The following is a 17,232-nucleotide window of genomic DNA, read 5'->3' as shown; positions in this document are numbered from 1 at the left end:
CATACAGAAGCTGTGAAAAGGGCAAATCGTACACTAGGGATATTTAGGAAAGGGATCCAAAACAAAACTGCCAATATTGCAATGCCTTTCTACAAATCTGTGGTGTGACCACATTTGGAATACTGGGTGAAGTTATGTTTGCCACATCCCAATGGCGCTATTGTTGAGCTAAAGAAAGTGCTGAAAAGGGCAACAAACTCCATACCCGTGTACTGTCCCTTTTAAAGTTTTCGTTGAGTTGGCTGCTTTGTAAATATCAAGTTTTACAAAGATGGGCAAACCCTCACCGCCACAGTCCCAAAACATTGCAGTGCTCAAACATGCTCAGGAATCACTCTTTGATAGTAGGTTGTGGTAAGTCTGGGACCACGAGAAGCTGGTGGCAGGGCAAACCTGGAGGCAGTGACCATATTAGTGCTGTTTGCTGCAATTCTTCTGTGTTTGTGTCTTTGTCTTGCGTCATCATATGTTCCTGTGCTGCTCTTTGGGTTACTCACATTCAGTTCCCTGCATCTCCAGTAAAAGCAATCCCAGGTAGCAGGTGATGTGATATCTGTCTGGACAGCTGCTGCCAGTCAGAACAGGCATTGCTGTGGCTAGGTGGGAAACAGTTCTTAGCTGGTGTAAAACAGCTTCCTATGTAGCTTAACATGTGCAAAGAAAAGCAAGGGGTTGGGTTTGAGCATTTACAAAGAGGATAATAAACTTGCCAGTGACTATGTTAATCATGTCATCTGTCCCAAAGCGCTGGAAAATATTAGTGCCTCTGGATCCTGAGTAACACTCTGCCACACCAACAAGAAGCAGAACCATAATTAGAGAGAACATTAGGGATTTAGTGCAGACTGAACCAGTTGTTCATACAAGTCCAGGAAAGGCTCTGGCACAGACATACCCTAAATGTTTTTTAATGCACAATTTGAATATGGTGAATTTAATCATCAACCCAGTATAGCCAGGGCAATGTGGCAATGCAATTTTTACACTTGGGGCATTCCCTGATGATCAGGAGCTGGTAGGCTTTATTGATTTATTACACTTCAAGCCTGCTGTTCCTCAAAGAAACATGAGAGGAGGAATTCTACCCTCACAACAACTGCGTGAGGTAAATGTTTAACATTTACATTATTGGAGTTGTAGGTGATATGATAGGCTTAAGGAGAGGGATCTCTCACTTCCAGACCCAAAGCCTGACTGGCTCTGTCCAACATTGGAAAAGGATAGATCCATCACATCACAGCAGTTTCATCTGCAACTTCATGAAAGATTGAGAATCCTGTTGGAATCAAAATAAGGAGCTGTATTAACTATGTATCCCATTCTCTGCCTCATGTCATTGTGTGGTTCTCTTATGACTACGCCCTCATATGTTTGTTTATAAAGAGATATCATTCAGTGAACCGCTAAGAGAAACTGGATGCCCACCTCTTCCACGACAGCCATCATCTGCTCTACAGGGGAGGGGCTGAGATCTCCAACAAGGAGTAAATCCAGAAAGTTCTCTTTGTTAACATTTTCACGCCTCTTTTTCACAAAATAAATTCCTTTATTCTTCAGTGTTGCTGGGAAGCCAAGACAAGGAACTAGTTGTCCAGTGGGATTGAGGGTGATCACCAGTGCTGTCACATCATGCTTCTCATAGAACTCATTGAGCATGGAGTGGACTTCCTCACTGGTTGCAAACTTGGTCCATTTGTCAGGTTTAACATGGAGAAAGAGGGTGCAGTAGTTCTCTATGAAGTCCAGTCGTTTGTCAGTCGCCATCTTGATTCCTCAGTTGCAAACCACTTGAAAGGGAAAAAAAACTGACCAGGTAACTGACTGGAAAGTCTTTCTTTCCTGTCTTGAAAAGAAAACATCCTTGTCAACACGTTTCAGAATACCTATCCAACCTGTTGGGAACCATGCTAGCTTTCTAGCTTCCCCATACATATCTGCACTATGGAATTCATTGCAAGTGAATGGGGGCAGGGAAGGATTATTTGGGTTTAATTGCAGATGACAGCTTAATTATAGGGCATGTAAAAGCTCTTTGCATCTGATGCATCTGTGTATAATCAACAAAGGTCAGACAGGAGCTGGATCACATCCGTAGCCCTCATCATCTAACGCCCCTCACCTTGTGATCCAAACCTCCATATATTTGAATATGGGGAGCCAGTAGGCATGGTCCCACCCACTGCCTGTCCATGTGTTGATTATACGGAGATAGTTTGCATGTACAGGGCTAAAGTCTTCATCCTATATGACCATAGCAGTGCTATGCATGTGATGGGAAACATGATTTTAACATTGCTTATGTTTTTGGGGTTCTTAAAATTACAAATAGCAACCAGAAGCGACCCCCCCCCAAATCCCGATAAGAACCACATATGGAAGAGGGGGCTACTTTTCTCCTGTGCTGTTGCCCCAATTAAACCCTGCCCCTAAAGCTGATATTCGGTTGGGAGAGAAGGTTCCATTGGTGCCGGTGGAACTTCCCTTCTGTGCCAAACAGTAGCTTTTTGGGGGTGAGGGAGGGCTCATTGAGACCACAGTGCAGAGGGAAAGGGTTAAATTTCCCTTTCTTTGAACACTGCATTCCTGACCCTGATCACCCATCCCTTTGCAAATACTGTTTGTCATTAAAATGCTCACACATACACACAATATTAAATCACATACTACGTAAATGTCATATATTGTTTAGCTTTTGGCAGGTGCAGAGTCTGTACTCTTGCCTGTTTGTTAGTGATGTAGATCATATTTTGGAGCACCTAGAAAGGAAGACAATATGCTGACAGGCAGAGATGGTAGACAGGATAGTGTTGAAGATTCTTTCTAAAAAGTCCACGTCAGACGAAAACGTAGAGTGAGAGCTTGCACTTAACTTTTTTGCCCCACTGTTTCCAATCACAAGTTCGCAGTTAAAAGCTCTGTGCCCAAGTACCCCCTCTTTTTTCTTTCTTTTTGCTCTGGAGCTTCCCTCAGGAAAGTCCTCTCTTTATCGCTCAATCAGAGTAAATGTCAACTGAGGTTTTCTGTGGGTTGCCATTTGCTCCAATTGAGTTTTAAGGAGTGGGTTTTCACTAGGAAAGGTACAAAGAAAAAGAAAAGGCTCATTTCCTGGTCCAGCAAAGAAGTACAGTGGTACCTCAGGTTAAGTACTTAATTCGTTCCGGAGGTCCATACTTAACCTGAAACTGTTCTTAACCTGAAGCACCACTTTAGCTAATGGGGCCTCCCGCTGCCGCCACACGATTTCTGTTCTCATCCTGAAGCAAAGTTCTTAACCCAAGGTAATATTTCTGGGTTAGTGGAGTCTGTTACCTGAAGCATATGTAACCCGAGGTACCATTGTATTTAAATGGCCCATGGTTACTAATTTTCCTGAGAAGAGGCGTGTAGCGTATGTAACCCGAGGTACCACTGTAGCTAGTTAGGCACAGCCAAGGGCTTGGGCATTTTTAACCCTCCCCTTTGAACCTTAGACCCGCTCTTCCCCACTGTATCACAACCTGATTTTAAAACTACTTTACAGTTTAAGATATGTACACACAATATATTTCCCCTGCAGGTGGCAAGGCAGCTGCAGGAGGGGAGTTTTTAGTGGGAAAATGGCCTGCAGGGAAACGGTTATGCTCCTGTTTGTTTGAGGCCATAGTTTTGAGTTCCTTCCTTGTAGCTTTATAAATCATTGAATGTGTCTACATGAACAGAAGTTATTAATATTGCAGTTGTTGAATAAGGGATTGTTATTATGACCGGACTATAACTGAAATTAATAAGATTCTGGAACACAGAAATAAAGGAAAATCATCAAACTATCAAATCTAGCACACGGTGGGGAGGCTCTTTATCTAAATCATATAATTCGGTATTTGAACTATTGTATTAATAATTGCATTATAAATTGGTATTGTTATAAGGAGGCTATTATTGGACTGTAATAGAAAACGAATACAAAAAATATTGTAAAAAATAAAAGATACCTTTTCTCTGACCAAAGTGTATGCTTTGACCAAACTGGTTTGGTGGCATCCAACTGAAAGTCACTCAACCGTCGAGGAACAATGACTCCCACAAGATTCTTGTGACATCAGCCCTCAACTGCCACACACTGGTAGAACCTGCTTCCATTAAGGTGTCAAAATAGAAAGTTATGGTGCTTGTATGACTACCTCGTTGTGTTGCGTTTTGTACTCACCAAGGCACATCAGGTTTTAGTCATGAGATGGATACAAACCCTATGATCCTCACATTAATGTTGCTGCAAAGCAGAAGTGAATCTCCAACTGTCCTTCTCTTGCTTGTGTTAGTTTCAAAACACTGTCTTAGGATGCTATGCCACCTTATCCCTCGCATTTGTTAAATGTGTCCTAAAAGTAATTCGCCCACAAACTGGTATTACATCATTGACAAATAAAGTGCTTCTTAGGTTGGATAAAGAAATAAAGTGTTGCTTAGCTTGGATTGAAATGTTTTGATGCATTTTTCATAAAGTAAGTGTCAGCATTAGGCTATGGAGACCTGTGTAAGAGTATGCATAGCAGATACAGTGGTACCTCGGGTTAAGTACTTAATTTGTCCTGGAGGTCTGTTCTTAACCTGAAACTGTTCTTAACCTGAAGCACCACTTTAGCTAATGGGGCCTCCTGCTGCTGCCACGCCCCAGGAGCACGATTTCTGTTCTCATCCTGAAGCAAAGTTCTTAACCCGAGGTACTATTTCTGGGTTAGCAGAGTCTGTAACCTGAAGCGTATGTAACCTGAAGCGTATGTAACCCAAGGTACCACTGTATAGCACTGCTCACTTCCTGCCTTTCCGTATCTACAGGTGCCTCAGTTTAGCTAATATTAGGGCTGGCCCTGCTCATCCCACACTGGTGCAAAACTTCAGCCCTTCAGGTGAATGAACGGTGTGTATGAAGCCACGATGAGCAGGCCAGCTAAACTCACACACTATTCTCCCTCTCAGAAAAAGTTCTCCTCTGTGCTGATATTATTTAAATGGCCCACGGTTACTTTCCTGAGAAGAGGCATGTAGTCATCTTAATAATATTAAAAATTATAGATGGAGAGGGGATTTAACGTCACGCTCTTCTACTTGTTCCGTCTGCAGAAGCACCACAGCTTGCCAGATGGAACAAGTATGTTTTCACCTCAGAGGTTCACATCATCCCAGATACTTATCCATGTGCAGATTGCAAGGGAGAGGAGCAATGCTGTGTACCCTCCAGCTCTTGCTGTTGTAATCACTCCTGAGCCAGAGGAGGCATGAGAGGCACTCAGAAAAGCAGGCAGTAGAAGGAGTGGACATAAAAATGCTTAAAACAAGCTAGGTGATGGGTTGAGCAAATGTGGGTGTGTGGGATTGGTGAGGATGCAAAGGAAGTCACAGTGAGGCAAAGTGTTTGTAGAGAGCATGTTGGTAGGACAGAAGAAAGAATGGCATGGTAATATAAAATATTAAAAAGCAACAAAGCAAGGGAAGCAAAGTTATCTGTATTGCTGGAGAAAATATAATCCCCAGATTTTAGGATCAACAAAAATTCTATCTATCTATCTATCTATCTATCTATCTATCTATCTATCTATCTATCTATCTGCTTTGCCTGAAATGCTGCACTGTTTAAATGTGAATCCTGAATGAGGCCCCCTCCATACAACCCTTTTGTTCATCCAGGTCACTATTCAAATCTCCACATTTGATAAAGATAACATGATTCTTGCCAGGTAGGTATTCTTACAGGGTTTTGGTTTTTTAAAACTTGGTGCCATTTCATTGTGTTTTGAAGTTGTATGTCAACCAAAGGAGAAAAATCTGAAGTAAACGGACCCCCTCAGTTATGCAGTTATAAGGTTGGGACCAGGAAGAGCAAGGCTTCCAAAGATGTGGAATAATGTGTGGGAGTGGGAAGTGCATTTTCCAGGGGGTTGCCATGGGAAAGTGGCAGGGAGGTTGGTGAGGGGTAAATGGTGGGTGAGGGGTTTCCAGGGGTGGATATATATGGTGGGAGGGTGAGTAATGTGAGCAGGGGTGGCAGCTCCAAATCATATATACAATCTCAACACCAAGGCACTTTGTCATTTTCTTATATATAGTGAATATTTAGTGAATAAAGCTGGGAAGAATTTGGGAAAATCAGGAACCTGAAATCCCAGAATCTTGGGTATTGTGACAGTTTGTTCTGTGGTCTTGTCTTGGGTGGCACCAATAAAGATTTTGTGTGTTTGTGTGTGTGTGTGTGTGTGTGTGTGTGTGTGTGGTGGGGAAGGTTTGTTAGGAAGCACTTCTGAGAAACATAGGGCAGCCAATGGTATAATCACCTTACAGTAAGGTCAAATTGCCTAATTAACAACTGAACAAGAATGCTGTTCAAGAAGAGGAAATTAGGGAAAGTTTCAGAAAACAACATTTAATGAAGTTATTTTATGCCCAGCACCTATCCTATTTCAGTCATCATGTCAGATTACAGCTAATTAAACCAAAACAAACCAAAACAAACCAAACCAAACCAAACCACAGGAGCCGTGGTTTATTTACAGTAACAACCAATCCATTTACCGTAACATCTCACAGGGTGTAAATGCAATTCTGTATTTTAGATTTGTCATGGCGCCTCATCAGCCAGGTGGAGCTGTTTGGTTCTGTCAAGAACATCTCACACTTCATAATTGAATATTTGTTTATTCTAGTAGAAGCAAGACTGGGCTAACCAGCCTGTCTCAGGGCTACCTCTGATCAGGGCTGCCAACTCCTACGGGCCAAGCTCTTTTGCCTCCCCTTCCTCAATATTTTTGTTGGGGGGGAGGCCACCCTCCAGTGTTCCAAAAAATTGAGGAGGGGGAGGAAGCCAAGCATGGAGCAGAGTGTGGAGCAGCTTCAGTGACCAGCTCCTTTTGCTCCACCCCTTTGCTGTGGCTCCACAGGGCAGCCTCAAGCATTGCCAGCTGGAGGATGGAGTGGGAAGGATGCCAGCAGCGATACGACTCCCAGATAGGGACACATGTGCCACCTTGCCTCCCCCCCCCCCGTTACTGAAGAGGTACAGGGGCCACGTGACGTCAATGTACCATGCACGCATGCCCCGCAGTATGTGCATATAGCTGTCACAGAAGTTGGGGGGCCGGCACTCTGATTTGGATTTTTTTGGGGTCAGTACGCCTTTGAGCCGATGCCAATGACTGGGATCAACTTCTTCTGCCCCGACTGGGCTAGCGAACTAGAGAGCACTTCCAGAGACCTTCTACTTCTGGAAAGCAGGTCTAAGTGCACTGGACCCATTGTGAGCACCAAACTCAGCAGAGTATGAATAACACGGGAGAAAGCTCTGAAGCATAACTCCTTTGTTGTCTAACAGCTACTGCAAACTAAAAACTAAAAGAGGCTACTGGACTGCATGAGTGTTACTGTTAAGTTGTGGGTGAACATATCAGACGACACAGCAATTCTTCAGACAGCTCTTGTTTATGCACAGGCCAGAACAGAACTGAATTGAAGGGTTCAGCCAACCTGCTTATATAGAGCTCAACTACAAAGCAACAGTAACAACTTTCTGTAACTATCCAATCACTGAACATCACTTTCAATTCCTTATTTGCATATGCGGACCTGAGTGAAAACTATCTACAGTATCCCCCTGCTGGCCCAGGGTGAAAACTTCAGTACATAACAGTTACAGTTCTCTCTCAGCCAACTAATCACTTACAGAGATAACACTCAGACTCCAACAGAGTCAGGGAGGAGCGGAAGAAGCGAAAAGCAGTTTCCGCCCTCTCCTTTCTGAAAACATTGTCAGGAGATTCTTGCAGTGGGAGGGGGTGAAAATATCCACACCCACGGCCCCCCATATTTGGCGCCCGTGGTCTTGGGGGGAGAGAGAAGCAACACAGCTAAGGATTCCTGCCCCCCCCCCCTTGCTACTGCTGTTTGTTATTGTCAACACTCTCTTCTGCTGCGGTGCATGCTGGGTAAGGCACAAGCTGGAGGACCTGAAATAGGAGGGGAAGGAACCACAGAGCTGAGACAGTGGTTCAAGGGATAGAGCGGCACCGAAACTGCCTCCTTCGTTAAGAAGAGGGGACACATAAAGTCTCCCCGTCTCAAATGCTGGAGAGGTCGGTTATGGAGAAGGAAATTGTCACCACTTCCCTCTCCCCCCAAAAAAAAAGGAAACGGAAGGGGAAATTTACCAGAAGGTGAATGGGAAGAAGCAGTGTCAAGATACCTATATTTCTTGTATCTCCTTTTATTTTATTAAAAATGTTCAGATTTTACAATGTTCAAAGCAACTCTCCCACACATAGGAGCCAACTAGAGGCTGAGGTCCCTTTGGCCCTCCCACGGTGTCAGCAGCTGCAGGAGGAGTCCTGATATCTCCTCTCAGTCTCTTCTTTTCCAGGCTAAACATACCCAACTTCATCAACTATTCCTCACATGGCTTGGTTTCTAGACCATGATAATCTTGGTCGCTTTCCTCTGCACACGCTTCAGCTTGTCAATACAGTGGTACCTCAGGTTAAGTACTTAATTCATTCTGGAGGTCTGTACTTAACCTGAAACTGTTCTTAACATGAAGCACCACTTTAGCTAATGGGGCCTCCTGCTGCCGCTGCACCACGAGAGCACGATTTCTGTTTTTTTCTTTATTTTTTTAAAAAATAATATTTATTAAAGTTTCAAAGGTTACAAAAAGAAAAAACACCAAGTTAAACAAACACTTAACATCACATCACAATAAGAAAAAAAGAGAATAGAAAAAAGAAAAAAATAATTATAAAAAACAGAAAAATAGAAACAATTGAAAAAAACCACAACGAACCTTCTCATGACTTATCTTTCATTTGCTTGTTTCCTTGACCTCCTCGCACTCCCTTTTTTGTATTCTAGTTCGGTTGGCTATTTCAGCAAATCCTTTCCATCTTTCTCAATTTTTATCCTATAATTTATCTTAATATAATGTAACTTTCATCCATTAACAATCTGTTTTTACTTAATCCTTTATAATATTTATGCTAAAGCCACATAACTTCATTCCAGCCTCCTTCTAACATTCCTTAATTTTACAATATTTCTGTAGATAAACTTTTAATTTCTTCCAATCTGCCATGGTGTGATTACTCTGATTTTCCTCCAACTGCCCCCAATGCTTGCTCTTCTTCTGTTGGTGGTCTTGGTGTCACATTCGCTGAATTATCCAGTCCAAAGCGAAATTTTGTTATGTCCAGTATTCCTTTTTTGGGGGGGTGATCTTCTGTCCAATGCTTTTTGTTCTGGTCCTCTGGTGATCTTCTGTCCGATGCACTTGACTCTTTTCCAAGCTCCTTCTGCAAATCTTCTTCGTAGTTATTCAAAAATTTAACTTTATCTCCTACTGATTTTATTTTTAAATCTTGGGGGAAATTCCCACCTAAAGTTGATTTTGTTCTTTCTCAGCAGGGCAACCAAATCACTGTAATTGGACCTAAGATCCAAAAGAGCACGATTTCTGTTTTCATCCTGAAGCAAAGTTCTTAACCTGAAGCACTATTTCTGGGTTAGCGGAGTCTGTAACCTGAAGTGTATGTAACCTGAGGTACCACTGTATCCTTCTTAAATTGTGGCACCCAGAAATGGACACAGTCTGGCATGGTCTGACCAACGCAGAATAGAGTGGTACTATTACTACTTTTGATCAGGATCCCATACTTCTGTCAAGTAACACTAGCTTTTTCTGCAGCTGCATCACGCTATTGACTCATGTTAAGCTTGTAGTCTACTAAGACTTCTAGATTCTTTTCACACATACTATTGGCAAGACCGGTACAACTGGTTCTTAGATTTGCCCCATTTAAATTCATTTTATTAGTTTCGGCCCAGTTCTCCAATCTGTCATCTTGAATCCCGATTCTGTCTTCTGCAGCATTAGCAACCCTCCCAGTAGGTGCCATCTGCAAATTTGAACAACAACAAGCCTAGGACAGAACCTTATGGCCCTCCACTTGTCACCCTTTTCCACAATGACGAGGAAAAATTAGTGAGCACTCTTTGGGTTCAGTCAGTAAACCAGCCCACATTATACCAGCTTCTCCACTGAGATCTGCTGAGCAGATCAAGTAAGTAAAGGGAGACTGGACTACCATCACTTCAGATGAGGAGGAGCATTTGCTGCTAATTAGTTTCTCAAAACATCTCCCACTCAGTTCTAAAAAGCAAGCTATGAGTTGTTAACTGGAAGATGTCATTTTACCATTTCGAAAGCTCTTTTTCAAAAAGTGCAAAGGGAAGGTGAACCAATGTCCCACATAGAAGTAGAAGTTTGACTACAGGCCTGAATTGATAAGTGGGAGGGTGCTTTGTGACTGGAAGTCAATGAAGAATAACTGGCAGAATTACTTCCTGCGCTCATTAGATCAATCTGCATAAATACTGTCTTGGCCATGTGATTCAGGGCCCTCCCTGCTACGAGACTTGTATAAATACTGGAGAAAGTTGTTGTGACATTCATGGAAAGAACAGCTCTAGATGAAAGCTTTGGCACACACCACCAAGCCTTGTGGAGCTTTCCTGCTGGGAGCAACTGTGATCTGAAGTGGGAGAACTGCTGCTGAACAAAGGCAGGTACCTCTTTCAAGGCAACTATACCTGCTTGACCATGTATGCTGCTTTCTCTCTCCTCCTCCTGGCAGCCTGCCTGCCCTCTGGATGGGCGCAGACGGCCCTGGATGTCTACGTCAAGCAATATGACCCTCACTACAACTACACTGTCACAAAGAAGGAAGACAGGCCTGGCGTGACCATCTATACCCTCAACATGACCTCCTTGAAGTGGCTGAATGGTGAGAGCAGCAGTTTTGAAATACAGAGGAAGACATTTCCACAGGGAGCCTAATCCGGGAAGGTGGCTGCTGGGTGGGTGTGATCTGCACTGTGGGATGTAAGAATGTTGCAGAGTAGCAATATTTAGCAGCTAGGAAGCTAAAACATATGTAAGACTGACTCCCATATAGTCATATCTCATGTTGCATCTGCTTCAGGTTACGTGTTTTCATGTTGTGTCCCGCGGCAACCCGGAAGTACTGGAATGGGTTACTCCGGGTTTCACCGCTCGCGCATGTGCAGAACTGCTAAATCGTGCTTTGCGCATGAGCAGAAGCACTAAATTGCGGCGCGTGTGTGCGCAGACATGGCGCTTTGGCTTGCGTCAGTTCTGTGTTACCGACGGGTCTCCAGAACAGATCCCATCTGTAACACAGGGTTCTACTGTAAAGTATGGTCAATACATTCCTTAAATATTCAAAAGCTTTTACCTGAAGAACAGAGGATAAAAGAATGTGCGCGCACACACACACATTCACAAAACATATGCTAATCCAAGCATAGTCTCAGCTTCACTTAGAAAAATGCAGCTTCTTGCTTTAAATCAAATTGTGTATCTTTCGCACTTCCAGTTTTGTAATCAGCCTGTACTATGAAATACTGGGCCATGCCTGTTTCTCATTCAGTCTTGCAATCTGTTCTTCCATTCAGAGAGCCCATTTACTGCTGCACTGCTTTCCCTCGAGACTTCTATGTCTTCTTCATTCAGAGAGAAAAAAAACATTAATACTGTCCTCCTCACAGCTTACTAACATAGCCCGCTTCCTGAGCCATGTCATGAGCCATGTGAGTGAAACTCACTCACACATGTAAGATGGAATGATGATATAAACAAGGGAGATACCAAACACTATCTTACACTGTTTCCATTTTGTTACTTTTCTACTACTACGTAGATCAATAAATATAAATAAATAAATACGCCTCCTGGGTGGAAAATGTATTTAAAGGGGAAATGGAGGCCAAATCCCCCAATGAATAGATTCTGTGTATCTCTTTTCAGAGTCTGAATTGTCTAACCCAATTTGGTGGCATGAGCTGATCATCGTTGTGTCAAAGGAACGAAAAATGAATAACTCATGTTTCCTGATGCTTGGGATAGGAAGAAATGATGACCTGTCTAGTAAACGAGATTTGAGTGTTGAGGACCTTGTCAATATAGCAAAATCATCTGGGTCGTAAGTAATTGGAGGGACCTCTGAGCAATGAATATGGCACCATCTCTGCTGTGCTCTGTTAAGACTGTTAAGGGAATTAGCAACCCTACAAGAATAGAGAACTGCAAGGCAGACATACTTGGAGAAACTACTTTTCCTGGTGGGGAATGAGGGTTGCACATCAAACTTGGACAACCTTCCAGCTGAGGAGGAATACCTCAGAATGATTTGGGGCTTCTCTGAAGCAAAGCAGGATTTGTATGAGGCAGCTATATAGTGGTTCCTAAATTATTGGTATAGGAACTCAGGAGTGGCTGACGAGAGTGATGTAGTCCAAGCTGGAGCAACCAGCTTACACCTCTTCACACATTGAGGTTCTCAGGTAGACTGGGAGAGAACAAAGCCTTGAATACATAGTTCCTCCCATGGTGAGTGGAAGTGGCAGAACAATTTGCTCTGTGGTATTTACCCCTTCATGCATTAATCAGGCTTAAATATGTTGGTTATCCCACATACATTAATAAATTCTGTATTTTGCAACCTGTGAGTGTTTTTGCAGGAGAAAAACAAGTTCTAGCTAATGAAACAGCCAGAAACAAAAATGGACTGAAGATAACTAATCCAGCTCACTGTATTCAAGACAGTTTCTCTATGTTCCAGAGACATATCCTAGTTCATCTTTTCCCCAGCCCCCTAATGAATATGTATAAATTAAAACAAGATTGGATATATTGCCTGAATTCTGTCTTTGCCTTGATTTTAGTGTTAAAATCATAGTTGTGATTGTTCCAAAGCTACCACCCAGAGCTATTGACTCTGGTCTCTTTGGCATCATTGTCTGTTGATCCCACGCGGCATTTACTGCTGTTGACTCATATTTTGTTTTGTCTCTGAAGTTGTGCGGCACTTTTGGGGCAGATTGGAAACCAGCCAATCACCTACAAGGTAAGTGCTCTAGGATCTTAGCCATGCTGGGAACTTCCCACACTGACTTTCAAACCCATGTAGGAGTCAGGAGTCAGTTGGTTGGGTGGAAATGGGGAAACAGGTGTGGCTGTCACCTTTTCCCATTGGAAACTTCTACTACAGATTTTCTTTCCCCAATTTCACTCTGAGGGAAGTCTCAGAGCAAAATCGAGCAGAAATATGCAGTGTGTCCAATAACCTTTCTTTATCAGCTAATTATATTTCATAATATGTGAAGAATTAACCATCTCTTTCATAGATGTCGTTCAAAATACTAGAATTAAAATGTGGAACTCACCTCCTTTGTCATGTGGGGCTCACCTCCTTAGAGAAGGTGAAGGTGAGAGCAGCAGGAGCATGTTCCCCAGATACATACTGGAGCCATAGATTCCCACTGCATTCCCAGTGGGTTGTACATGGGGCAACTGTGCCTCCTTTTCACTAGGAGTTTAACAATCCTGGCCTGTGGATGGAAGAGCCTGGTTGGACGAGGAGGAGAGCTGGTAGCCACCCGCCCAAGAGCCCTCCAGGGAGGGCTCTGCAGATTATGCCTTAGGGGGCAGAGACTGGTGGTGGGACACCGAGAAGCAGTCAGCAGAAGGGATGAGCTGGGAGCTGAAAGAAGCAGGAGACTTGAGCAATCAAGGGGGAGGGGTCAGGAGAAGGAGGCCATTCCAGGACAGGATTAGAGGCTGAGAGTCACAGTGTGCATGCACAGTCCCAGTCCTGTTGATTATTCTCCCCCGCCCGCAGGAGGAGTGTCATACACATTGCTGAGCAATGGGCCAGACAGGCCCAGAGGAGGAGCTTATCCCTTCAACACCACCTTTATCTGCTTGGGTGTGATCTAGATTAAAAGCCAGAGGGGGGAGGGCATGCCTAGAGCTTTGTTTCATCACCTCCACTGAGCTAAGATGAACCAGGAACATTGCTGTCTTGTCATTTTCTGCTAATAAAAAGCTAATTGCCTTCCATGTCTGCCCTGTGAATGAACTGGCTTGTTGCTAGCCACTTGACAGTGCCTTATCAGGACCTCTGTTCCTAAAGGTTGTGTTTGGTGCCTCTTCTATTTGCAGTCATGGTTACTGAGGACTGTTTAGCCCAAATATATGTGTAAATTAAAGAAATGCAGGATTTTTTGTGGGGTTAGGGAAGGTATCATCTGTTGGACAGGTTTGGCAACATTAAACAGAACAACCCATCCATCAACAGAACTGAACTTACGTTGTCCAAGTGATAGCTAATTCCCTTCCTGGTGCCCCTCTCTGTGAACTAAGTCAGACCTCTCAGGCTGTTCTAGGGGTCCAGATGGGATGCCTCAACCAAAAACATACTCATCTTTCTCTTATTTTGCTTCTAGACAATCCCTTTGCAAATGTGCAATAACAGCATTGAAAATGCTGCACTTGTTTGTTCGTGGTGGAAGTTCATGAACGACGAGAGTGAGCCGCCGCACGTGCTGATTCAGTTTCCAATGGTGAAGGTAACTCTGGCTTTCTGTATTGGCTGGCAAGCACATGCTGCCATCATTCTGGGAAATATTCTTTATTGTTTCCAGAAACCCCTGAATGCTGGCAGAGCTGCTGTAACATTTGCAGAGCACATATCTTTCACTTTTTAAAACCAGCTTGCGCATCGCAGAATCCAGCAGAGGTGGTCTGCCCATGAGGCGAGGTGAGATGGCGGCCTCAGGCCACAGGCCACAGATCTGGACGCAAATACTAAGCCATTGGTGTCTCTGGCGTGGCCGTGCCTTCTCCTCTGCAGGTGCACCTCACCTCCTGTGCTCCAGGTGCACTGCTCCCACATGCCCATGCCCTCTGCAGTGGTGGTTGTTGTGGTTGTGTGTCCACTTGCCCATGCAGGGGTGCACTTGTTGTGGTTGCCTAGAGGAGGCATGGCAGAGGATGTATGGGCCCATGGAGGAGAATGTTAGAGCAGGGGCATGGCGGCATTTGAATGTATTTGGATTAAGGATACCTCCTTGAGGTTTTCACCTTTACAGAATGGCTAAGTAAATTCTAGTTATCTTTTAAGGTAAAGGGACCCCTGACCATTAGGTCCAGTCGTGACCCACAGCACCACCCGCGTCCCTCAGTTATCTTTTGGGAGCAGGTAAATTAGTTGTTTTCTGCTTCTACAATCTCCCATTGAGATTTTGGAACAAGAGGTCTGCAGGCTGGCAACACAAGAATGAGCCTTTTTGGCAGTGGCTCCTCGTTTGCGGAATTCTCTCCCCAGGGAGGCTTGCCTGGCGCCTCCACTACAGGTGCCAGGAAAAAGCTTTCCTCTATAACCAGGCCTTTGTCCTTTGAGAAGTGGGTGGGATGTTTTTAATGTATTTCTCTTTCCTCTTGTATCTATGTGGGGTTTATTGTCTGTTTGCTTTTAAGTCGTTTTGCGTTGCTCTGGGCAAGATAAAGCAGCGAACAAATTTAATAAATAATCATAATGAATATTAAAGTCATGAATATGAAACACCTTTTGAGGGCACTTAAATTATGCCATGCTGATAGAATGATATAGTGAAACCCAATGCAAGCATCTCCTTCAAATTCATATATATATAAAATATACACACATACATACATATACATCAAATCTACAAAAAAATAGAGAAAGGAAAATTAGAGAAAGGAAAAAAGAGGGAAAGAAAAAGCATACCAACAATAAAAAAGTAGAAAAAGACAAAGAAAAAAGCCTCAAAAGGCATCTCCTTCAAATTCTAGAGACTATAATCCTCTTGTGTGCAGGCAGCTGTGCGTGGCATGGACACTGTAGCAGATTTTCTGCTGAAAGAATCCGGTGGAATGATGAATATCACAAAGTTCACAGTGGCTGGTTTTTCCAAGGTAGGTATGAACTGCAGGTCTGTGCTGTACTGGATTTCCGGCACACCAGAATTAGCCCTATGCATGCTCACCCCCATTTCCCCTGTACATGCCATGTTTGGGCTCTCCAGTGGGAACTGAATACCTCTGCTTCTTTTTGCTTTATGTCTTTATTGCAGCGTGGCTGGGCCACCTGGCTGGTAGCAGCTGTGGACAAGAGAGTTGAGTCATTTATTCCAATTATCTATGATCTTTTGAATATTGTTAAGGTGAGTATCTGTTCAAAGGATGGTGTACTAGCTGTGTGTACTTATTCTTGAGTCTTCTTCATAGTACTCTGGACAAATAAGAATATGTTGGCCATTTGCAGGAAGGCCACAAGTGTGAGAGCCAGTGAAACGTCTGAGGAAGGGCACTCCACAGCTTCAGCACCACTACTGCAAAGACCCTGTCCTGTGTCCCAATCAGCCATGCTTTTGAAGGCAAGGGACAGTGAGGAATCCCTCCAATGATTGTAAGGGGGAAGGGGGCAAATTTGTGGAGGGAAAATGGTCTTTCAAACATCCTTGCCCCAAATATTGGTTGGTTAACAGCTGTTTGGTTATGACGCTGGGGAGGGACAATGAGTAGAATATTTAAAGTGCAGTCAAATCAATAATTAATGTTTTGCTAAACATGCTGAAATTTACAGAATTTTCCTGTAAACTTACCAGAGAGAACTCTGTGAGAGATACCCCCACTGTGCCCTGACATGGGGAGGGCATAGTTATATATTCTCCGACTTGCCTGGGCACACCCTACTCTCCATTTCTTTCCATTCTGCCAGCAATGTGAAAACATCTGTTTAGTCTGAGCTCCAAGATCAGACTAAATTTAAGCTAGACATTAAGTACGTCTTAGTAACTGAATTACCATTTTAAGCCTGCCTGAACAAAGCTGCTGTATCTGATACTCTTCAGCAAGTATTCTGAGTGATTGTTGTCTTAAGGGGGATAAAAGGGGGAAATAGCAGGAGCATCTAGTCTGCCTTAAAACATTCTGGATTACTTAAACTAAAAGGCTAAAACTAGCCTAACTAAGCTTCCCCTCAAGCTGCAAAGCTGAACTCACAAATGTGATGTTGAAACCCAAGTAAATAACCAAAAAAGCCATAGGTACTGACTGTTGGCAGTATGATAGGGATAACTTATTGGCATGTTTTGTTTTGTGTTTATCATCTTAGTCAGAAGTGTACCTAGGGGTAGGTGAAACCAAACTCTGCCCAACTAGGGATGGGGTGCAAGAATAACCTATCAGGTGTTGGAGTCCTCCCACAACACCTGGAACGCCGCACTCCTGGAGTGGCTTCCAGGCAGAGAGCAGTGCGGGTGCCCTGTCTAGTCCTAAGAAGGCACCTTCCTCCTATCCAGGCAACCTTGCCTGCTTCTGAGATTTTTTTG

At 43.6% G+C, this 17,232-nt stretch overlaps 2 protein-coding genes across 3 annotated transcripts in view; one reads left to right on the top strand and one right to left on the bottom strand.

The window, feature by feature from the left end:
- The window catches only part of DNAH17 (dynein axonemal heavy chain 17), a 98,208-nt gene extending 94,169 nt beyond the window's left edge, over positions 1-4,039 (bottom strand). The window contains exons 1-2 of the mRNA XM_083727297.1: positions 3,972-4,039; positions 1,426-1,787 (exon numbers count right to left, since the gene is read on the bottom strand). Of these exons, the coding sequence (XP_083583423.1) occupies positions 1,426-1,764 (339 nt within the window). The 5' untranslated portion in view covers positions 1,765-1,787; positions 3,972-4,039. The remainder of the gene's footprint in view (positions 1-1,425; positions 1,788-3,971) is intronic.
- A 6,246-nt stretch (positions 4,040-10,285) lies between these two features.
- The window catches only part of LOC310839179 (autocrine proliferation repressor protein A-like), a 223,622-nt gene continuing 216,675 nt past the window's right edge, over positions 10,286-17,232 (top strand). The window contains exons 1-6 of one of the 2 annotated variants that reach the window (XM_083727639.1): positions 10,286-10,799; positions 11,843-12,017; positions 12,893-12,941; positions 14,323-14,445; positions 15,716-15,814; positions 15,973-16,062. In XM_083727639.1, coding sequence (XP_083583765.1) covers positions 10,616-10,799; positions 11,843-12,017; positions 12,893-12,941; positions 14,323-14,445; positions 15,716-15,814; positions 15,973-16,062 — 720 coding nt within the window. In that variant the 5' untranslated portion in view covers positions 10,286-10,615. The remainder of the gene's footprint in view (positions 10,800-11,842; positions 12,018-12,892; positions 12,942-14,322; positions 14,446-15,715; positions 15,815-15,972; positions 16,063-17,232) is intronic. The other variant, XM_083727638.1, reaches the window with a different exon arrangement.

The sequence above is a fragment of the Podarcis gaigeae genome (genome assembly GCF_964106915.1).
Source record: "Podarcis gaigeae genome assembly, chromosome: 2".
Classification (NCBI taxonomy): Eukaryota; Metazoa; Chordata; class Lepidosauria; order Squamata; family Lacertidae; genus Podarcis; species Podarcis gaigeae.
The sequence above is the reverse complement of the archived record's forward strand: the minus strand, read 5'-3'. Positions and strand labels throughout refer to the sequence as shown.